The following is a 24243-nucleotide window of genomic DNA, read 5'->3' as shown; positions in this document are numbered from 1 at the left end:
AAGTCACTGGGAACAGAACTTCAGGGGTCTCTAACGTTGAGCTGAACCAGCGGGACAACAGCACACTGTAGCCAGCACTTTCCACAGGGACACTGCAAAACGCACAGCCCTAAGACAGACTGGTTTTAAAACACAGGTGAGGTGACCCTGAAACCTACGCTAACATCAGAGGGATGGGTGGCTTGTGTCTGAGATTCTCATTCCAACTCCAACTCCTTGCTTCTTAGAGACAACAAACTCGGAGCCAATGAAAACTAACCTCAGGACTCTTCCCTTTTCTTTTTTTTTTTTTAAAGGGGTTTGGAGTTGAAGACCGTTTGATTATTCCAGAGGCTTCTGAACCGAGACTAAGAAATGGTGTGTGCTGCTGTGTCTGCTGACTGCAGGCACGTCTGACTTCCTCTTCTCTTTTCGTCTGAAATCCAGCATGGTTTCTCAGGGGCTTTGACTGACAAGTCCTCACAGCTTTAGGGAAGTTTTAAGACCAAGCCCGAAGAGACTTGCAAATGAGTTCCTGCAAGATTTCTGAGTAGTGACTGATTACAATCTCTAATTATTTCTAAAGGAACCACGCACCCAATTAAAGCCACAGCCTGTGAGAGGGAGGTAAAGGTTCTCTTGACGGACAGCAGGGAGAAATCGCAGCCGTTATTATTGTTGCTGTTTTCTAAAATCGTGCTGTGTCTAGAGGCCATCATCAGCTCTTTCCATGCTGGATTCTACCTGACCACCTGCCAGAAGGCACTGGATCCACTTCTCTCTCCCCTTTGCCAGCTGGCCCCTAACTCACCTGTCAGGCAGAGGCTAAAATGTCGCCTCCTGGGAGGACTTTCTTGAGCAGGTGAGGGCCCCTGTGCCCCTCCTCCTTCCCGGCACGTCTCATGAATCTACGACCATCTGCTTGTCCTCTACAAGCTGTATGCGGTCCAGGAACTTGCTTGTGTGTTCACCGCTACACCTACACCCTGCCTGGCATGGAATAGATGCTCAATAAATACCGACTGAATGAGACTGAATGAAGGAGACTGGAGGACAAAAGATTTCCTCCTTGGGTTCTGAGCGTAGGTTTCTGTCTAAACATGATTACAAAAGCACATCGACTTCTTCATTCATTCAACAAGCAGTGAGGAACATTGGTAGTGTGTTGGGTGGTGGACTGACTGGTCCAGTCTCCTCACCTCCACTCCACCACCGTCCAAGACACCACACCAGGGTGTGAGGAACCTGCTTCCTGAGAGCCCTGCAATCCTGGAGCCCATACACTCCCACACCAGCCTCTTGTTGGCTCCAGAGCTCTGCATTGTTGGGCTTAGAGGAGCGAATTTCTGTTTGGATTGATGTCACTTCAGTCACCTGGGCAGAAGGACCATTTCCCCAGCCTTGAGGTCAACTCGCAGCTAGGTTAACCCACCTATTGCTCCTCAATGGGTTGAATGGGATGCACTAGGAGCAAGGTTGACCTTAAAGGGTCTGGACTGTAGGACCCTGAGGGGTATAACACAAAATTTGATCCATCAAGATATTAGGAAACCCCAGTGATGGGCCAGGAGTAGGTACCATCTCTTTCAGAAGGTTCTGACAATGTAATTTGTCATTACATGATGACATCATTGCACAATGACATTGTTACATGATGACATTGTTACACAATGACATCATTACATGATGACACTACATCATCACTTGGGGGGAGACCAAATAAATACCTGTTTCCTTCTAGATTCCTAGAGACCTACCAGTTCAAAATTACAGTGATGACCTAAGGCAGCTTGGGGGACTGGACAAAATGGCCAAATGGGCAAAATCATCCTTCCTAATTAAACTATCTGACATGTTCTAGACTTGCCCCTAATATCTTCCCTAATCCATCCACCCAGATTTACCTGAGCTCTGCTAGACAGCTGTGAGATTGTTCAGATGTCCTGAACCTGGCTCACGGGTTCATTAGGCAGCGGATTCTAATCACACATAGCTAAGTCCAGTGAAAACACGTGTCTAGAAACATCTTGAGAGATTACACTCTAATGTCTCAGCCCTACAGCAGGTTTATAGCAGACTCTGAGACACTTCAAATCCTAGACCATTACACCAGTATACCTGGAGTGCCCTTTCCAGAAAAGCCCATTCTGGAGCAGGGCTGCTGAACTCCTTTGTCCGGGGGGGTGGGGCGGGGTATGTGGAGATGGGAAGGCAGATGTGTGCGGCCTCTCTTGTTTTCCAACTCCCAGTGACCCATCATCTCTGGGATTCTCCCATTTGCTTTGCGGAAAGGGTCCATTTTTAGTTTCACAGCAGGTATCAATCCCTGGCCTCTGGTCTATACCACAGCCTTTTAATTAAAAGCCCCTTAGAATTCCACTTTAGTCCAGCTGCCTTGGTTCTCTCCTAGGACACCCGGAGGGGCAGGTCCAGCGTCTACTTCAAGCTGGGATTCTGCACCCAAGGGATGCACACTATGGTCTCTGCTGGTCAGCAGAGACCACCCAAAACCTAACTTCTACATGGTTTGTCAGATAATGAAAAGGACAAAATCTCCTTTGAACTTCGAAGCTGGACCTAGAGCAAAGGATGAAACAGGGTCTGGTTACATATTTTGCTAAGGATTCTAGATGAGACACTAAGAACCCCTTATGAAATATGCAATTATTTCTCTCCGCCACGCGGGAAGGGGGCATATTTGTTTTCTGTCCTGTCCTCTGGGTGACAGAGGCCTCGCTGAGCAATGCCTTTATCACAGGCACTGTTCTTACCAATCCTACTTCACTGGTTAAGGGATGGACAAAAGGGATCGATGACTTAAAGGCTGAAGAGATCTCTGTTGTCCAGTTCCATCTTGATTATTCAAGACGGCAGCAGCAAAGCAGTAGGAAAGAGAATCCATTCACTGGTTCTATGGGCCTCTGGGGACCACAGAGACTTGCCCCACCACCCTGAGGTGGTGCTCAGAAGACAAAGCCCCACTGGATGGGTGTGTCGGGAAGTCTGTTAGTAGAATTTGGGGGATAGGATTCATCTAGATTAAAAAGAGGACTGATTTGGCAAGACTAAAGAAAATTTAAAGGGAGAGTCAGACAAACACCTTTGCATGCTCGGGTCAGATGCCCTCAGGCCAGCTGCTAAGCCAGTGGGGTGTCTCCATCCCTCCCAGGGGAGCTGGGGCCCTGAAACCGTGCAGGTGCTCTAAGGAGGGAACTGCCCTCAAGCCCAAAGGGTCTGAATCCCACCTTATTTGGTGGGAGATGAGCATTTCATCGACTAACAACCTTGGGTTCTGTAAACCAAGCACCTGTGTTTCAAACAACTGTAAACCGGCTCCCTCAGAAAGACCAGGTCCCAAGAGGCAGAAGTGCTCCCCAGCTCACCTCCGCTGCAAAATCAGTCCCTTGCACAGCCTGCTAAGGCCAAGGCTGGGTTTTTACAGAAGAAAAAAAAGAAAATGAAGAGCAGAGGGTGCAAGGCAGTCAGAGAAAGAGGAACAAGGGGAGGCACTGACTGCCATGCCGGCAGGCGTTATTCCACAAGGGAAACAGGCTGCTGGCCTCACGGTCCCTGGGGAAGGGCAGAGAAACCCACTGCATGCCGTGGTCTGAGCTAGTGCCTTCCACTCATCTTTGAGTCCTGACTCTGCCATGTATTTGCTGTGTGACTCTGGGCAAATTGTTGACCTCTCTGTTCTCTCCTCGGCTGTTGTGAGACATTAATGAGTTAAAATACACAGAGTGCTTACCACTGCATTTGGGATATGGTGAGCATTCAAGAAGCGTTAGCTCGTATTCTCACACCCATGGCAAAGTCTCCTCCGAGTGTCAGCTGCCCTTGTTATCAGTGTTATTAATACTGCTGGCTGTTACCACAATTCCTGCGGGAGGTGACACTACCCTCATGTTACAGATGGGGAAACTGAGGCTCAGGGAGGTTGCAGAGGGCCGGAGTCAGGACTCAGGCCAGGTATGTCTGCCTCTTGTCTAGGGGAAGGGGAACTCTGGAAGAAATTAGAATCTTGTGTGAGATGTCCGACTGGGTACCCCAGCATCACCTCCCTTGCGAACTGGGGAACAAGATCCAAGAAAACCATTAGACTCCGCCCGGACGCACATCAACCCTTCCTGTAATACACTTTAGTTTGTTCGCGGCAAGTTTAAAATCTTTAAGGAGCTGACCCTGATTAGAGGTCTGGAAAGATGCTGTCCCCATCTCAGCCTCAGAAAGGTCTCAGCTAACTTTTGACCATGTGTCACTGCCAGGGCCTTTGAGAAGAGCAGCCCCACACCCCTGCACCCCAGGTATCAGAGGGAAGCAGAGAGAGCCTGGGGAGGAGGGAGGGACCTTTTTTGCTTTGGAAAGAGATGGGCAAAGACCCCTGACATGGAGGCTGGAAAAGAGACTCAAATCACAGGAAGGCAGAGGGTCCAGGCTGCATCCACCAGAACCTGTCCTCTCCCACAAACAGAAACCACAATGTTCTAGAAGTTAAATTCATCCTCATCACTTTTGAATGCATCTGAGGGCACGATTTACCTACTTGCAATAGATGCACGTATGCAAAAGCAAATCTACCATATCTAAGTACTGCACTTGATGACAATACAGTATAAGAAATACACTAACAACCATGGTTAGGAGACATACTAAATATACTAACAACCATGGGCATCACACTTAGCTTGAGCTTCCTAGCAGCCAAGGTATAAAGGGAAATATGATGTTTATGAAACCTTCCACCTCTGATAAAGTTGAAAACGCACAGGATTTAGAGTTGAGACCAGATGTGAATTTAGGCTCTGTCACTCACAGACCACATACCCGCAGACAATACTTTAACCTCTCAATACCTCAGTTTCCTCCCTTACTGAACAGTCTTAACAAAACCACAGACTATTAGGGCAATCAAATGAAATGTGTACGTGGCAGTACTTTGAACGTTATAAAATATCCCACAAAGATCTTACTTATCAAGTACTCATATTAGTTCTTCAAGAGAACCAAACTTTTTTTCTATGCCGGTTGTTTTCTCTTTGAGATAGTTTGGAAAACATCTGATCACGTTGACTCTTCACACAAGGACCACTGAATAATAGAAAGGACAGCAGTAACAACCACAAGTTTTGAGCACTAATTATGTACCAGGCACAGAGTTATACTCATCTGAGTTTCAGTGAAGCAACACTAACTCATTTCATCCTCACGGAAATTCTAGACATGGGTACTATTAATATCCCTATCATAATAGAAACCGAGGCACAGAGAGAGACATGGACCAATCATATGCTCTTTCTCATGAATGTGGCGCTGGAGATCAGAGGGGCAGGGTAAGCTGGTGGTGGGCAGTGGACCATATGGAAATGAAGGCTCTAGGCTGAAGGCACCCTTTTAAGGTGGCTACATGGTCTGTATATGAGAGAGAGAGAAGGAGGGAGGGAGGGAAGGAGGGAGAGTGGGAGAGGGAGAGAGAGAGAGAGAGATGTAGAGACAAAGAAATCAGCAGTGGCAGAGACTCAAGGGCCAGAGAGAGCGCTGGAGAGTCACAGCCTAATCCTTGATCCCCTGATGCCCAATGGGGTGGGGGCCAGGTGCAAACCTAAATGCCCTTCCTGCCCCAGGGTTTGCTGCTCCAATAAATTCCTTTTTTTGTTTTAACAGCACCGGGTGGAGGTCTATCCTTTGCAAGCAAACATTTCCCAAGAAGACATGAGTAGGTGGATGGTACGACCAAGGAAGCGAAAGTGGCGGGAAGAGCAGAGGGCAGATGTCGCCCTGCATCCTTGATGCTCAGCCCTGGTCCTCTGAGACCCCCGGAAAACTAAGCCTAAGAACCCAGGCTCATGAAGGGAGGCAAGAGGAGATGCACACTCGGTCTAGAACATGCACTGTCGTTTGAAAAAGCCCCAACGCAGCATCTGACCAGCTCACAGACACCACACTTCCTGTTTGTGTGAACTGGTTCTGTTTTTTTCCAATTAGATTTCTACTCACTGATCCTCTCCAATTTTTTTTTTCTTTCTTAATTGAATAGCAAATCAAAAGGAAGACGAAGGAGAGCTCGCAGTGTTCTCCTCCCTCAAAGGCCAAGCATCTGTTGGCTTTGTTCAGTCTTGGCGCTGACCATGGCATTTCATACTGTTCGAAATTAGTAGCTGTGACAATTCATCTTCAGGACAAATGGGTCCTGGGGAGACCAGGGGCAGACTCGCCCAGCCAATGGGGTGAGCGTGGCTGCTGCCCAGGCCCGGGGCCCCGTGTCCTGATGGATGGGGGAAGTGCAGGGCAGGCGAACCTGGCGAGGGGCCTGCAGGACCAGAGTTTGGAAGGGGAGGCTGAGTCACAGCCCTCAGGGAGCAATGGGGACAGAACTGAAGACAAACATCTCAAAAACAGGGCAGTGACGGCTGCCCAAGTCCCCAGAAACTTAGCTCAAGTGCTTGTCCTAGTTTGACATCATAAGTCCTGGCTCTGCCTCTCAGAATGGTGAAGCCATGATGAGCTCACCAACCCTTCCTCGGTTCCGTCTTCCATAGCCGAGAAAAGGGGAAAGTCATGTTACCCACTACGTAGTAGAGAATCAGATCGTGTGGGTAAAAGGCCCGGCACACAGTAGGTCCTCAGGAAATGACAGCTGGTGCGGTACTCAGCGCCATCCTGCCTGCTCTGGGGGTACGTTTCAGGAGCAAGTGTGCTTCCTGGGGCCCCAGATGCCTCCAGCATGTTTACGGAACCAGGAAAGTCCACTCACTCAATTTAAGAAAAGCGACATGTTTATAAAAACCAGCCTCAGACTCCAAAGTGTAGACGAGCCTGGAAGGCAGAGTAGGTCTGGAGAGAGGGATTGCTTTCCAGAAGCTATGGAGCAGGGGACCAATTCCTAAACCATTTGCACGTTTACGCCAGGAAATGGGTGTCCGGCAAAGAAAGCTGCGACCGGGATTGCCGTGTAGGAAGTGGCTTGGGTGTCCCCTGGTTCCTGGAGCTTCTGGAGAGAGTGGAGCCCGTGGATCAGCCCTGGCCGCCCACCTCCCTGAGCATCTCCCGGTGCCAGCCACTTCTCTGGGCAGCTCATCCTCTGTGCCCCCCGCCCCCGGGCCTGCTGGCCACTCAGCAACTCTTCATTCAGAAGAACACTTCAAAGAAACGAGGAGTCCCAGCTCAAAGGGGGTGTTTATAACTTGAAAAGTGCTGATATGCCAACCAGCCATTTGCCGTGAAGTAGGTATTAGCTAGAGCAGCATTTCTTGGAATTAAAAAAGAACTATGAATAGACTGTTATGCTGCGTCTGTAGTCGGGAGCCTCCAATTAACGGCAGGAAGCCTATATTCCTGCCAGGCTGCAGCCAGCACTGTGTGTGTGTGTGTGGCAGAGAGAGACAGAGAGAATGAATGAAAAATGGTGGGCAAGGAGACAGTGGATGAATGTGTTTGTACAGCAAAAGTGATGGCTGCCATGTTGATTTCTAGAACAAATTCACTGGGCCACTTTGGATCTCAGGTTGTCATCCAGGGGGCCAAATGGAGGGTCTAGAAGACAGTGCATCGGGGGGGGGTCCCCCCATTCTGGAACCACGGCAGCCAAGTCAGAGTCCTAGGGCCAGGCCTGCAGCCCACCCTGGTGGAGCCAGAGGACAAGAAGACGAGGAGGCCGGAGGCACAGCTGTGCCCACTTTGTGCCCTCGACCTCAGTGGATGTTGATTCTCCAAGGGAGACACGCGTTGGCGTTCCATGCACCTTGGAAAGTCAGAGAACCTCTCCTGACAGGAGCGTACCTCCCGCAGCTTGTTCTCTCAGCCTGCAGTAACTTCTGCCTTTTTTCTCAAGAGCCTCCCTTGTCTTGTTTAATTTAGACACGGGTAGTAATGAGGGCTGCGTCTGCTCCACTCTCGTCCACAGGATTGAAATTTTTCATTAAGGAGATCCTGGGAGACCAGCCGTGCGTACTCTTTCAAGCGTCACATCTGCCTGCCTGCTGCAATCTTCCGACCAGCACTAAATGAAAGTCCTGGCTGGCGGGCGGGAAATGCCATCCAACTCTCCCTCTAAATAGCTGTGATTACTTACCTGTAGGGAGGAGGGGCGGGACTAAAAATAGCCAACACTCCTGAAAGGGACTAGGTGGGTGGGGAGTATTGTGAAAACACGGATTTTTCTAAATTAATGCTTTATCAGTAACACATGATGAGGCAGCCTGATGCGGAGAAACAGCCTGAGCAGGGCACTAAGCAGCTGAGTAAGGCTGGGCTGGCCAAGCAATCATTCTTGGCCTCGGTTTCCTAATCTTAGCCATGGGGACTAAAAAGAAACCCTCCCCTCACAGGACGGTTGTGCAACTGAAATGAGATGATGTGTGTGAACGTGAATGGCAGAGAAGCAGAAGAGCACACTAGGGGAGAGCAGTGTTCTAGAGCCCAACTCTCTGGGTTCAAATCCCAGTTCTGCCACTGATGAGCTGTGTGACCTTGGGCAAGTCACTAAACCTCTCTGTGCCATGGTTTCCTCATCTGTCAAGTGGAGATGACAACTACCCACCTATCTTAAGGGCCTGTCATGAGAACTCAGTGAGATAACGGGCATCCCATGCCTGGGAGAGTCCCTTTCCCATAGTAAGTGCTCATAAAGACTGGCTTAGAATAGCAGGTAGCTGCTAAGTGCAGCTAATGCTGCCCCACGGGAGGGGCTCCCCGAACATTTCCCGATTCTGATTCTGGGCTATTATCCTTTATTAAGGCTGGTTTTACTGGCACCTACCACCAGCTCCAGAGAATCACCACAGCACAGTCTGGAGTCATGAATTTCAGGAGGAGCTACTGTGAAAGAGGTGCTGATTCTAAGACCTTGATCCTCTAAAAATGGTTTGGGGCAGTTAGAGCGTCTCTACCTTAGCTTTCCCAGCCTCCTGAATAAGTGAGAGTCCCCGTGGTAAGCAGAATAGTCCCCTAAATGTCCACATCTCAATCCCTGGAACTTGTGAATATGTTCTGTTACCTGGCAAAGGGGGAAGAAATTAAGGTAGCTGGTGGAATTAAAGTTGCTAATCATCTGACTTTAAGGAGAGTGTCCTGGGTTATCCAGGTGGGCCCAATAGAATCACAAGGGTCCTTTCAACGGGGAAGAGGTGAGAGTCAATATCGAGTCAATATCAGAGTTATGCAACGTGGGAAAGGCTTGTTGCTGGCTCTGAAGATGGCAGGGGGCCCTTAGAAGCTAAAATCCCCTCATTTTAGCCAAGTGAGACCCACATCAGACTTCTGACGTCCAGAATCATAAGATGTAAATTTGTGTTGTTTTAAGTCACTAAATTTGTAAGTCATCTGCTATAGCAGCCATAGGAAATTAATACAGTCGCAGATGTTTCCTTCTAGGCCTGTGAACCCCTTAAGGGCTCGGGAGCACCCAGAGACCACTCTTACCATCCCGTCCCCTCTTACGTTTGGAGCAGTACTGTTTACATGTATTCACTCACCCTTTTAGCAGATACCTTCTGAGAACCTGCTGTACGTCAGACCTGGCACTAGGTCCTGGGGACGCAGCAGTGGAACAAGACAGGCCCCTTGCCCTCATGCAGCTCAAAGACAGAGTGGATACTGATTTTTAACAGATATTTACAGAGGATGATCATAGAGACACTTTTATGGAGCCTAATATGTGCATGGCACTGTGCCAGCCCTTCCCATATATTAACTCGTTCAATCCTCACAAGCACCCCTGAGGGAGGTACTGGGGCCCTGGTTATCGCCCCCATTTTACAGATGAGGGAACTGAGGCACAGAGCTGGGCGGTGGTGGACCAGATTTGGAATCCAAACTCTTCTAGTTTGCATTTAAAACGACAGGGGATGGAGATCGTCCCAGAGAAGAAGTAGGTATGACCGTGGTCCCCAAGATGTCCCTCCGGCCTAGAGAATGACAAGCCCCCATTTAGAGCAGGTGCCTGTGATTTTGAGAAGGTGGGTGTGAAAGTAAATGCTAAATAGTGTCCCTGAGCCCTTGGCACCCCCTGTGCAAAATAAGCGCCACCAGATCCACTGGAGCCCGGGGCTGGGGCCGTACCTTTCTCCAGGCTTGGCAGGAACTCCACGCCTGAGCCCGAGCAGGGCAAGCCAGCCGACAGGCAACAGGCCCTCACTGACTGTTCATCCTCAGTGCACACAGGCTGTCCATTTAAACGCTGATCCAATATTACTGTCCACTGGGTAAGCTCATCGAGATTTCATAGGCGGACGCTCACTCAGCAAGAGACAGGCACGACACACATGAGCTCATTTATTCCAGCAACAGCCTGCAATCCCAGACCCATTCATCCCTGCGCAATATTCCCCAAGGGGTGGAGGCAGAAAGATGGCGAGGCTTCCTGCTGGGGGGAGGGGGAGGTGAGCCACAGGTGCCGCCGCAGAGTTGCGAGGCTGCTGCTCCGGGAGCCTGGGGGGGTGGCAGCACCCCTCGATGTGCCCCTCCAACACGCCGCTCCTTAACCTCTTAGGGCCTGAGTTTCCACATCCATAAAGTAAGGAACAATAATAGTACCTGCCGGGGGGGGGGGGGGCGGGAGGGGCGGGGCAGGGATAAATTGGAAGATTGGGCACTACTATATATAAAATACATAACTAATGGGGACCTGCTATATAGCACAGGGAACTCTTCTCCATACTCTGTAATGACCTATACGGGAAAAGAATCTAAAAAAGAGTGGATATACATGTATGTAGAGCTGATTCACTTTGCTGTACAGCAGAAACTAACACAACATTGTAAATCTACTCTACTCCAATAAAAGTTTTAAAAAAAATAAAATAAAAATAAAACCATGTTTTGTGGATGCAAAAATAAAAAAAGTACCTGCCTGATGGGATCGGGGAGGCGTGAGACAATATGAAGTGTTTTGCTGGGCAGCTGGCACCTAATGACCACAGACTCGGCGTGAGCTGTGTTTATGTCGGGAAGAGTCCTGTTTAAATCCCCACGATGGCTCTGAGAGAAGCCACCGGTACTGTCTCTATTTTACAGATGACGACTCTAAGCCTCCCAGAAGGCCCAGAACTTGCCCATGGACTGGCAAGCCGAGGGCCTGGGCAGGATTCACACCCAGGACTTAAGACTGGGCTCTTCTCACAACTCTGCCTCTAGCTCAGATACTCCGAGTTTATACATGGTCTGGATTTGAACACTAGGTCTCCAGTGCTAGCCCATGGTCTTTGAAACCGAGGACTCTACGAGTGAGGTACTGCTATCATGCCCATTTTACAGATAGAGAAGCTCAGGCACAGAGAGTTTGAGTGATGTGCCCCAGGTCACAGAGCTGGGTGGCAGTGGATTCAGATTTGGAACCCAGGCAGCCTCCCTATCACTCTACTAGGCTGTATCTAACTATACGCTGTGCTATCATACAGACTGTGTACTGTGCAGCACTCCTCACCACCATCAAAGCTCACTTTTGGATGTCGCTCCAGGTCAAATATCAAACAGTACCGATGTCCGGCTGAGCTCAGGATCACTGTCACCACCCTCTGCCTTATTATCACCATCACCATCAGAGAAAACCCGATTCCTGACATTTATCAAGCACCTTTTATATCTCCACGCCCTTTACCATTCATCCCTTGGCCCCTCTGACTTCAGCCCAGCCCAGACAGGGAGCAAAGGCAGGGAAGATAGCCACAGTGTGCAGAGGCTGAAACTGCCCAAGGCCCAGAGTTATCTGGGAGCAGATGGGGCTTTGCGCTCGGCTCTGCCACCTCCCAGGCTGGGGCCTTTCCCCCCGGGGCCCCAAACTGCTCATCCTCTAGCATTTGTGGGCGAGGCAAGAGGAAGCCCCCATCAAAAGGAGGCTGCCTCGCAATGGGGACTTGGGTCAGTTTGCGCACAGGGATGGGGCTCCCCTGAGGGGTCCCTTTGTGCTCCTTCTTCGTGTGCTTGGTTTGACCTTTCAGAATGTATCTAAACATCAGTGCGTGTGCACAGCCCCACGATACTGGACTGGGGACGTCCAAATCGCAATGTTCCAAGACATCCTTTGGGGGAGGCAGGGGGCCAAGGTGCTGCCCACTAGGCATCTTGTTGGCACATAACAGGTCGGGGAGACTTGGAAGCGGCTCTTTCTGCCCAGCTTCCCCAAACAGCACAGCGTCCTGACCCCAAGGAGAACCCACTGCCAGAAGGACCACAAAGGGCCCACTCACGGCGGGCTGGCAAAAATGCACCCAACATGTCTACCATCCAGCCTCGCCCGCAGTTCCAACTGGGTTCTCCGGGCAGCCTCTGCTGAGGCAGAGGTGCGGGCGTGGAGGAAACCTGTTAGCCATCCCTGCAACGAGAGACCCCGCACTGCAGCATCAAGGGGAGGTGGGGAAGAATGGCCTTGAACAGGAAACAAACGTCCCCAGTGAGACTAGTCCTCAGGGAATCAGCCACATGGGACAAACTGAGACGCGGTCCAGAGGATGTCCTTCATCTGCAGGGCTCCCCAGGAAGGAGGTCGCAGAACCAGGGGTCCACTTCGTCACATGCCCTTTACCTGCCATTAGACACCCTTGCAGAGTGAACCACACAGAGTGCGGGTGCAGTTCTCTTATCCTCACACACAACTGAGTGGAAAAGTCCCTTTGCATCTGGCTATGTGTACCTGGAGGTGGTGGCTCCCACCTGGGTTTTGTAGGTACACCTGGGGTGCTCAGAGGGGGCAACTGCAGGTGAACAGCCACGTTCGCAGGATGCCGTCTCAGCCCGGCTGATTTCCACCTGGAGGGCTCCATCCCACAGACAGGCACGCACCCACTGTCATCCTGGCTGAAGAGCATTAGAAAGCCAGGCCGTCAAATGCCCAAGCAGAACAGAGGCGGCTTAGCCACATCCTCCGATACCTGCTGGAATTCCGAGGGGGCCTGGGTTGGAAGTAACCACAGCCTGGCCTGTGTCTGAAGAGGCTGAGCGCCCAGAACAGCGCGGCCAGGTTGGTTGACAAGGCACAGCTGGAGCTCCGTGGCTCCCAGGAGAGCCTAAGAATGCCTTCTCTCTGGGTCCTCACGGCCCAGCCACAGGAATGAGGGGCTGGGGTCCTTTAGCGAGCGCACTTGCTCATTTATCTTGGGGTCCTATAGCAGGAGGTAGGAAGGGAATCAGGGCATGCTTGCACAAAACAATAGAAGACTGTCCCCTAAAATAACAACCCCCTGCCCCCAGGGCTGATGAGAAGTACGCAGCCACGCTGCTCAGAGCTCAGATGGGCATCACCCCATAAAATGAGAGAAACGGCCCCCATCCACTCAGCCCAGGAGAAAGCCCATTTGCGCCGGCGAGGAGAGAGGGGAGGTTTAAAGAACGATGACGTCAGCTTAAAGAACGTACGTGCAGTGTCAGAGGGACTGTGGAGGGCACCAGGCTCTGGCTAACCAGGATTGCTCCGGGCCACGAGTTCTGCGGGTTAACAGCGGATCACTGTAGAGTTGCCCAGCTATCTTCACGCCAAAAACTTTTCCCCAGGCCTCCGGAATTCAGTGGCTCTGGGAGAAGGTGGCTGTGTGGGCTTTGGAACCAGACAGACCTGGATTTTTATATCAGCTCCACTACCTTCTAGCTGTGTGACCTTGGACATGTTACCTAACCTCTCTGGGTCCTAATTGCCTCATCTGTGAAGAGGAAGTAGAGATAAGAGGCGAGTTTGGTGTGAGGAGCTTTACATCAGGCACACAGTAAATACACAATCAAAAGGTATCATCTGGGGCTTCCCTGGTGGCACAGTGGTTGGGAGTCCGTCTGCCGATGCAGGGGACACGGGTTTGTGCCCCGGTCCGGGAAGATCCCACATGCCGCAGAGCGGCTGGGCCCGTGAGCCATGGCCGCTGAGCCTGCGCATCTCCGCAATGGGAGAGGCCACAGCAGTGAGAGACCCACGTACCGCAAAAAAACCAGAAAACAAACAAACAACAAAAAACAAGTTGCTTGTTTAAAAAAAAAAAAAAGGTATCATCTGTTCCTTTTGCTTCTTATCTCATCAGGGAAGGTGAGTAAAAGAGGGGCTCTGAAAGCAGCCTCCAAATCCTAGTTTTACCTCTCAGCTGGCTGTGGACCTTGGGGGAAGCTGGGCTCCTCTGTGCCTCAGTTTCCTCAGGTGTAAAATGAGAGTAATAACAGTACTGACCTCAAAGAAACCAGATGAGACCATTTGTATAAAATGCTCCCACAGTGCCTTATACAGTGAGCGCTTGATAAACAGAAGCTCTCTATGTGACGTTTCCATCCTAACAACTCATTCCTGACCCACCCAGCCCAACCTTCATTTACCCTCACACCCAATCAACACACTTCCGACGAGACTCAGCTTTCCCTGAGATATTCCTTTCCTACCTACGTCTGGTGCCCACCATCCCGTCCCTCCCATAAAGTTAACTTTTTGGGGTCAGAGAAAGCACCAGGTAGACCACGCTGAAGTTTCAAGAAAGATTTTTCCATCTATGGTGGCTTCCCATTTTTCCTTGTTGGAGAGAGACGGGGCAAACAGGTCAGATCCTGAGCCTAAGACGAACTCAGGACCAAGCGACGCAAGGTTTTCATCAAGGTTCTGTGCTTTAGTTGTTTCCTTTTAAAGTTGTTTCCCAAAGCATCCCTCATCGGCAGACTCTGGATGCCAGCTCGACTTTGCCCTCTTAAGTCCCTTTTAGATTCACCCTTCAAGGCACTGCTTAAAAAATGACACGTGGCTGAGAAGAGAATAAACTTCTCCTTTCCCACTTCCGCCACCGCCCTCCACCCCCAGATTTGGATTCAATTATAAACTGTCTGATGTTGTCCTTGGGTCCTTCCCAAGATTAATTGTAAAATCAACACTAAGGGCATTAAAAAAAAAAGAGCCTGGCTGTTTATTCACAGAGGAAGAAAAGGGGGGATGATTTCTGATGCTGTTTTCTACTGTCTTCTTGTAACATCCTCGCCAGAAGCTTCAGGATAAATGTACCAGCAAACAGATCAAAACTCCAGTGTAATTCCACAACATCAACTTTCTATTCTTCTTAAAAGCGTTTGCTATTTATTTGGATACATAACCTATTCAAATGGTGTCTCGGTGGGGCAAGAAAATACTGGGACCTCCTACAAAAGAAAGCTCATCAATAAACAAGTGAAAAAAAATCAAATCCATTTGGAAACTTCAGGCACCGTTTGACAAGGAACATCTAACTTTAAAAAGCATTTATGGGGCATCTCAGGAAATGTATGCAGTGGACAAGCTCATCTTGGCATGAATACAGTTTTACTGAACACGACACGGCTGCTCCAGGGAAGATGTGAGAACATGATCTCCCTCCCCTGCAAATATTTTATAATTGTCTCAGGATACTGAAATGGAAGTTTCCAATGAAGCACGAAGCTACATTATACATAAGGTGGCTCAATACAAAGCAGGTACTGGACTATAGGCAGACTTTGCAAAGGAGGCACCAAGTGCTGAGTGGCCCAACTCTTAACCCGACCCACAATCCCACCCAGCCTTGCCCACGTCAACACAAAAGAGTGGAGTTTTAGGAGATGGGAAAGATTTTAGAGTGGTTTACCGGAGAGAGCTGTTGAACCGCCAAAATCCCACCTGCAAACACACCCAAGTGAGAGGGCTGGGAGGTTTCCCCCTTCATCTTTTTTTTTTTTTTTTTTTTTCGGTACGCGGGCCTCTCACTGTTGTGGCCTCTCCCGTTGCGGAGCACAGGCTCCGGACGTGCAGGCTCAGCAGCCATGGCTCACGGGCCCAGCCGCTCCGCGGCATGTGGGATCTTCCCGGACCGGGGCACGAACCCGCATCCCCTGCATCGGCAGGCGGACTCTCAACCACTGCGCCACCAGGGAAGCCCCTCCCCCTTCATCTTAAATTGAGGGAGGGCGGCTTTGAAATCAGCGAAGAATTTAATATATGTGCCTCCCCGCCATTTATGGGGCCACATCTACCTAGTGTCTGAGGCTCAAATCTGCCACTTCCTAGCAGCTTTGACAACAAATAACGCTTGCTGAACTGGAGAGCAGCCCCCCTCTCAGACTTCATCAGGGAATAGATGGATGTGGCTTCCCAAGGACCAGATGGGGGCCCCACTCAAGGAGGGCCCTCAAGGCTCATCCCTTGCATGGTACCCATGCCACCCATGGGCCACCTGCATGGTAACTATGGAATTCCCAATCCTGAGGAACGAGGTGGCAGCAACAAACTGGAACAGAGCCTCGTTATGGAAAAAGAAGGTGAGAGATCCTTAGGGACAGAGAAGTCTCCAAACAACCCACGAGAGGCCCTGCTGGAAGCATCTGCTGGGTCTAGAGAGAGACAAGGCCAACTCAAGACCGCGTAATTCGTGCACAAATCTTCTTGCATCTTTCCCACTCCTCCCGCCCCCCTCACTTAAAAGCTCAAGGCAGAGAGAGAGCAGATCCTGACCCAGCTGTTCCCCAGCTGCAGGAGCAGGCCAGCTGAGTGGGAGGGAGAGGGCTCGACTTTAAATGAAATATCAAAAACTCGCTTTTTTGAAATAAAATTCGCATGCCATACAGCTCACCCATTTCAAGTGTCCTGCTCAATGGGTTTCAATATTCACAGAGTTGGACATCCATCAGCACGATTCATTTGAGGACATTTTCATTACCTCAAACAGAAACCCCGTACCTTTGAGCGCTCTCCTTAGCTACACCCCCCAGCCCCTGCCTCCCCCAAGCCCTAAGCAATCATTAAACTACTTTCTGCCTCTGTGGATTTGCCGATTCTGGACATTTCACAAAACTGGAATCATACAGTGTGTGGTTCTCTGTGACTGGCTTCTAAATGAAAGAACCATACAAGCTGACCAGACATCCCAGCCCTGCAACTTTCTGGGCTCTTCGACAGCCCCTTCCTCCGAGGGAAGTGGTAAGGATTAAATGAGATGTGCCCAGTTAACCACTTTGTTTGAACCAGTTCGCTCAGCCTCCCCAGCTCTGCCCTGAACTGGCAGAGAAACAAATCCCCCAGCATGCCTGGCAGTGGCAGTGTCATGATTCAGATAACATCTGAAAACCTCGATGAGGGCGGTGTCTATCTCCGTCACTCTCCTGTCCCGAAAGGCACCTGGCGTGAGCCGGGCATATGTCAGAGACTCAATAAACATTCATTTGTTGGCTGATGACAGAGGGAAGCAGAGAGGATGCTGTGGAGCCCACAGGGGCGCGTGGCGGGTCTGTGGGCAGTGCAGCTCACGGGCTCCCCACACGCGGACTTGGGCTTGGGATGGCCAGGGGGCAGTGCCAGGTGGCAGACAAACTCCGCTGCTTTCTGCTTACGTTTTATGCATTTCTTCGTTTTTCAGTTTCTTTGTCACTGACACCTACTGCTCTGTATTGTTCTGGAGGCAAAATGTAAGGCAGAAGATATGTGGGATGCGTTATTCCTCCCCACCCTGGCTGCTCTGTTGGGACGTGCCTCGTCCTTGGACCAGGACCCCCATCCCACTCCACCCTGGTGACCTTTCTCTTTCCCTACGTTCACGACTCTTGTCATCTCCTCCCCTATGGCCAGAGGCCATGAAACTATGAAGGTGAAAATGACACAATCTTTTCAACTGACGTGCCCCAGGGAGACCCCAGGGGGCCCCAATGCAGGTAACATGGGATCCTTATACCAGAGCCTTCCAGAGATGGGGAGGCTGCTCTTTATAACGGAGGAGTGAGAGTGGATCCATCCCAAAAGTCACAGATGTTATTTCAAAGGAGGATCTTTAAACGGCAGAGAGAGGGGTTTTCCAGGGAGAGCCCAGCCTGGCTTCTGTGTGCTCCCAGAGGACAGCACGGGGTGGGATGGATGGCGGTAGGGGGAAGATGCAGCCTTGGGGGATAGAGTGCGTGACAAGCTTCGTCAGCCACTGTGCCCGCATCGTCCTGTGGATCTCAGTTCCTCCCCTCAAGGATTCTGCCGGAGAGGCGATATCCCCTTGTTACAGAAGAAACATGGGCCAGGGAGCTGGTCCGACATCACACAGAGAGGCACAGCGGGTCCTGACGCTCCTGCTGGGGCAGCTGGCGAGTACGCCATGCCTGCTCTCAGCTCGTTCCACTGCCTCCTGACCCCTGTGAGGTAGGTGTGACCTACCCCAGTTCCCAGGTGAGGGATCAGGCTCTGTGAGATGGAGGGTTCTGACCCAGGTCACTCAGCCGGTCAGTGCGAGTTCAAATGCAAGTTTGTCCCTGCAAAGCCTGTGGACTCGCCCGGCCTGACTACCCGTGGACGCTGGTCAGGGGCAGGCTGGGCTCTGCGGGTGCCCCTGTCTGAGTGCCCATCTGAAAATGGCCCGGGAGTCTCCACAGTGGAGGGGGGCACCGTGCACAAAATGGAAAAAGTAAGGATGTTCCTGAGTGGGTATAAGTGTGTGTGTGTGCACGCATGTGCATATTCATAAGGTGTCTGTTTATGTCGTTTCTGTGTCCGTGGATACACCAATGGGTTTGTATCTGTGTGTCACTGTGTACATATGTTTGTATCTATAGATATATATTTGTGAGTATTACTGTGTGTTCATGTCTGTGTGTACGAGTGTGTGTTTGTGTGTGTACAGAGTGTGTATGTGTCTGGGTGCGTGTGTGTATGTGCTTGTATGTGGCTGGGCGTGTATCTGCGTGACTGTGTATATGGGTGTGCGAGTGTGTAAATAACCCCATGCGTGTCAGGAGAGACTTAGGAGATTGGGTCCCCTCTGCAGCAGAAAATTATTCATTTTTTTCAGTTAATAGGAAACAAAGGAATCTTTTCTTAAAGTTTGGCTTTGGGGCCCCAGAATGTAAACTTTATGTAACTATGTTTACAGTCTCTGAGGGAAGAATGTGCCTTTTGAAGATCGAGCCTGAGAAAACTGAGAATTCACTGTTGAGTTTCAAACTTTTCTGACTACTCCACAGTGAGAAATAAAGTATGTCATTGCATATATACGGGATATATGTACATGCATGTATACATTTTTCTTAAAACAGTACTGACCCTTACCATGTGTAATGCACTCTGATATTTTAAATTCTTTTCTATTTCATTTTTTTAAACGCCAGCTAAACTTATGTCGCAACCCACTGATGGGACATGACCTGCAGTTTGAAAAACACTGGTCTACAGTGATTCCTCCCCCAGCTCTATATAAAGCAATTTCATCCATCCATTTACCAAACAAACATAGAGCAGTTACTAGGTGCCAACTACTTGTCTGGGTTCTTGGGAAACAAGTTTCCTGCCCTCCTGGCACTTTCATTCTAAAGGAGAAAATAAACCACAGACCCCAAAACACTTAAGATAATGTCCGGTGGCGACAAAATCTCTGAAGGTAATTCAGTGGCTGCTCAGAGAGGACTTCCCGGAGGAGGTGACCTGAGTGATGAAAAGGAGCTGGCCATGGCAAGAGGCAGGGGAGAAGGGCTATCCTGTATTTTGTCTCCAGTCTCCACTGTCACAGGTTAGAAACTGACCTTGATTCAGACACCAGTCACGGTTCTGTCTGTTGCTCCCCAGCCCTGCTCTCCCCTCGCCTTTTAGCTGCATGTTGCCCCAAGTGCTCCATATTAGAATTTGGCAGCCCTACACTGGCTCATAGTCATTCTTTCCCTGGAACATTTCAAAATAACATTTGGATTCCATATATATGTGTTAGCATACGGTATTTGTTTTTCTCTTTCTGACTTACACACAGACATAGAGAATGGACTTGAGGACACGGGGAGGGGGAAGAGTAACTGGGACAAAGTGAGAGAGTGGCACGGACATATATACACTACCAAATGTAAAACAGATAGCTGGTGGGAAGCAGCCACATAGCACAGGGAGATCAGCTCGGTGCTTTAGTGACCACCTAGAGGGGTGGGATAGGGAGACGCAAGAGGGAGGAGATATGGGGATGTATGTATACATATAGCTGACTCACTTTGTTATACAGCAGAAACCAACACACCACTGTAAAGCAATTATACTCCAATAAAGATGTTAAAATAAAATAACGTTTGGTCTGATTAATTCTGTTATTAAGACAAACTCCCTGAAGACACAGTCAATCTTGTGGAGGGTGGTTCGATTGCTCAGTAAGGCTCAGAAATGAAGGGGCAGAAGGCCAGGCAATGGGGCTCAGAGAACACGTGTAGGAAAGCTCACGTCAAAAGCAGCAAAGACGGTGGGCAAGCCTCCCCCTCGAGGCTGGCATTGCTTCTCCAGGGCTGTCTGCATGGCCAGCTCCCTCTCTGCCTGGTCAGCTCCCTCTCTGCCTTAGATTCTTGCTTAAACGCCATCTATTCAGCAAGTCTGCCCTGCACACACTATTTAAACTGCAGCCCTCCCTCCCGACTTACCTATTTGACTTGTTTATCTGGTTACCTGGCTCCTCATCTAGAATGTTAATTCTACAAGGGCCATTTTTATTCCCTAGCTAGTACACGACTGGTGCTCAAAATAAATAGCTGCTGCATGGGTCAATAACACTCCCATTTCCTGCGCACCTGCCATGCTCTGGGCTCTGTACCAACATGGTCTCTAGTGCTCTCAGAAACTGTGCAAGGTGTGTATTATCATTCCCATTTTAGAGATGATAAGATGAAGGCTCAGAGAGACATAATAAATGCAGTGAGTAAGTGACAGATTTGGAGCTGAAACCTGGGTCTCCCTGACTTCAAACCCACCATGATGCTTTCACTCACAAAATAAGAATGTTGCATACTAAGCGAAGTAAGTCAGAAAGAGAAAGATAAATACCATATGATACCACTTATATGTGGAATCTAAACTACAACACAAATGAACATATCTACAAAACAAAAACAGACTCACAGACATAGAGGACAGACTTGTGGCTGCCAAGGGGGAGGTGAGAGGGGGAAGGGAAGGACTGCAAGTTTGGGACTAGCAGAGGCAAACTATTATCTATAGGATGGATAGATACCAAGGTCCTACTGTATAGCACAGGGAACTATATTCAATATCCTGCGATAAACCATAATGGAAAAGAATATGAACAAGAATACATATATGTATAACTGAGTCACTTTGCTCCACAGCACAAGTTAACACAACACTGTAGACCAACAATACTTCAATAAAATTTTTTAAAAATAAGAACGTTGCAGAAACCAGATGACCCACACCAAGATCCTTCCAAAGGCAAGCTCCGTGGGCACAGAGCGTTGTTCTTTGTTTTGCCTAAAAAGGGCGTGTTGTGCATCAGCAGCAGAGATGCTTCTCTGACAAACAGCTGGGTCAGCTCCTCCGAGTAGGAGGGCAGTTTCATGGTGTAGTTTTATTTATAAGCAGTTTCCATGTGTTTGTTTTCCAACACACTGGGGCACATGGAACATGAACGGGCAGAAACTCTCATGCACTGAATACCCCCTACCGGGTGCCCTGCGGTTGAAGCTGGGCGTGCCTCTCGGGGTGGTCCTAGGGGACGAGGGGGCCCTGGGAGGGGACACAACAGCCTTCCATTTCCCTCTGTACCTCAGGAACAAACAGCCAAGGTCACATTAACCAGCGGAGACCTCTGAAGGCTGGCATTCTGGGACACCAACAGAGTGGTTCTGCTTGGGGACAGCAGCTGCTTCAAATTAGAAGCTACTCTAAACAGAGAGCTGATTCACAAGGTTTTTCTGGCCTGGAGAGAGACCAAGAGAGACTCAGGCCACAGCCTTCATCTTCAGACTCTGGCGCAAAAGCTTCCAGTGGAGGCGTCAAGAAAGGAAAGGCCAGAAGCGGTGACAGCCGAGGCAGAAGGTCCCAACGCCCCCCTTCCCTGACCATCGGCAATTCCCAGAATGCTTGGGCAGAGCCTGAGCGCCCAAGGTGATGGCAGTCAAGCCCGGCACAAAGGGATCATCTCTGCAGGGGAAGCCGCCTCCATCTGGTCACCTGCTCACTTTCCCCACGGTCTCAGCCACCCCATCAGCTGGGTCAGGGGTTCAATTCCCGCCAGGAGACCTTATCCCTGGCTCACTTTCCCCATGGTCTCAGCCACCCCATCAGCTGGGTCAGGGGTTCAATTCCTGCCAGGAGACCTTACCCCTTGCTCACTTTCCCCATGGTCTCAGCCACCCCATCAGCTGGGTCAGGGGTTCAATTCCTGCCAGGAGACCTTACCCCTTGCTCACTTTCCCCATGGTCTCAGCCACCCCATCAGCTGGGTCAGGGGTTCAATTCCCGCCAGGAGACCTTATCCCTGGCTTTCTTGATGTCTGAGCTTGGAGCCGGGAAGTAAGGGTTAGGCCCTGGGGAAGGGACCCAAGCAGGGGTAGTTCCCCAGGCTGGTGGAGCAGCGAGGGCAGGCAGGAGATCTTGCCTCAGAGGACACAGAAATGATGGGCTCCCAACTGTTTTTCAAACTGTTCAGTTCTCATGGCCTGGACCAGGCGGGGTGTGCACTGCCTCACCTCTACATTTTCAGTTCAACAAACCTTTGAGTTCCCACTTGGTGCAAGGCACTGGGCCAGGCCCTGGACATGTAGCCCATTGACCAACCTGAGTGTCTGCTACGAATTAGACCCCGAGCATCCACGGTAAGAACGCAGCAGTAACTAAAAGCTAACGAGCCAGGCACTGCCCTAAATGCTTTTCACATGTTAACTTATTAATCCTCAAAGCATCACAAGTGAGTCCTCAGAAGCTAACCACGAGTGTATCTGGGGAAGCAGGACACAGGCCAGTTGGGCGTGTGCCTGGCGTGTCTGAGGAAGCACAGGGAGCCTGGAATGAACAGGGTGGTGAGCGCCAGGCCTCCCAGGCCTCGGGGAGGACCTGGGCCTTCACAGTGAGGTGGAGGTGTGCGTGCAGGAGCGACGTCATCTGACTTACGTTCTAGAACAGCTCTGGCTAAAGCATTAGAATGTTCTTTGGTGGGGAAAAGGGTGGAAGCAAGGATGGTCCAGGCGAGACTGCAGGAAAGAGACAGCAGGCAGGGTGGGGAGAAGCCACTGCCTTCCTGGTCTGTTTTGAAGGCAGAGCTGAGAGCAACTGTGTCTTGGATGAACATGTGGCGTGAAAAAAGAGGGTGTCCGCACGGGCTCTGAGGAGCCTGTCCTGAGCAGCCGGAAGGAGGGGGCTCCCAGGCGCCGAGGTGGGAGATGGGAGCTGAGCGGCTTTCGGCAGCTCCTGGCATGTTAAACGTGCAACGTCCAGTGAAGACATCCAAGAAGCAGATGGGGAGACAAGACTGGAGCCCAGGGGGCCCACGTGTCAGCCAAATAATGCTCTGGACAGGAAGTACCGATGCTTCATTCAACAAATACCCTGTTGTGCACCTACTATGGGCTGGCACTGTTGCAGTGAACGCAGCAGGGAACAAAAAGACAGCCCCAGCCCGGTGAGTTTCCAAGAAGCAGCAGGCATGGGAGGGCGTGCTGACAAGGGAAGATGCCCAGAGAGCCTGAGTGGCCAGGAGATCAGCCCTGACCACCCGCCTGCTGAGTCCCCCAGGTGCCCCGGGGCCCAGGCCCCTCCCTGGGGGCAGCGCCCAGCCGCTGCTAGCGCACGAGGAGGAGGTGGACGCCAGGCTCGCATTCCATCTGATCGGTGTCCTATCTGCTGGAATCCATTATCGACTCTCACTGACCCGCTGTCTGCCCTTGGAAAGATATCTAAACTGCACTGTCTGAGCCAACACCAGCGAGGACGAATAGCAGGGGACCAGTTAATGTTTCCAACATGTTTTAAGACACTGCCGGGGGCAGGGACGATTCAGGGAAGGAGCTGAGGGACCAGGGGAGAGAGACGACCTGCTGCAGCGGGCTGGAGGTCGTTCGACCTCCTGGCACGAAGGGCTGTCTGAGCCCTTCCTGAAGCTTCCTGATGGACCCTGAGGAATCACCTGGGCTCAGTTCTCCAACACCCATCCCATAGGTCTGCAGCTTCGTGTCCGTGTTCAGCGCTCAGGTTCAGGGCCGCCTGGGTTTCTGACCTCGCTAGCTGTGTGACTTTGGGCAAAGGACTCAACCTCTGTGTGCCTCAGTTTCCACATCTATAAATCAGGACTGCCGTGAACGCTCACAGAATTGCTGAGAGGATTCAGTGAAATAGTACAGAGCACGATCTAGAACACTGTCACAGAGTGAAGCACTCCCCAACTGTTAGCAATTACTATTTACCGAGCGCCTAGGAGGTGCTGGCATTAGGGTGTCTTTGAAGTGGGCCACAGACAACTTGTAAATGGCAAGCAAAGGAGACGCTATCGTGACTTACCCAAGGTGGAGAAACTCTCTCCAAGGATCTCTGAAAATGGAAGAGAGAAGAATTTCTCAGCCTGCTTGTCGAACGAA

General features: G+C 50.5%; 1 protein-coding gene across 8 annotated transcripts in view; it reads right to left on the bottom strand.

The window, feature by feature from the left end:
- CHST11 (carbohydrate sulfotransferase 11) overlaps positions 1-24243 on the bottom strand; it is a 288364-nt gene that overhangs the window by 42910 nt on the left and 221211 nt on the right. For 4 of the 8 annotated variants that reach the window (XM_067697796.1, XM_067697797.1, XM_067697800.1 and 1 more), the window contains exon 3: positions 24167-24196. The exons of the other annotated variants lie outside the window; for them this stretch is intronic. In XM_067697796.1, coding sequence (XP_067553897.1) covers positions 24167-24196 — 30 coding nt within the window. The remainder of the gene's footprint in view (positions 1-24166; positions 24197-24243) is intronic. 8 annotated transcript variants of the gene reach the window in all.

This window comes from Pseudorca crassidens, chromosome 11 (assembly GCF_039906515.1).
Source record: "Pseudorca crassidens isolate mPseCra1 chromosome 11, mPseCra1.hap1, whole genome shotgun sequence".
NCBI classification, from domain to species: domain Eukaryota; kingdom Metazoa; phylum Chordata; class Mammalia; order Artiodactyla; family Delphinidae; genus Pseudorca; species Pseudorca crassidens.
The sequence above is the reverse complement of the archived record's forward strand: the minus strand, read 5'-3'. Positions and strand labels throughout refer to the sequence as shown.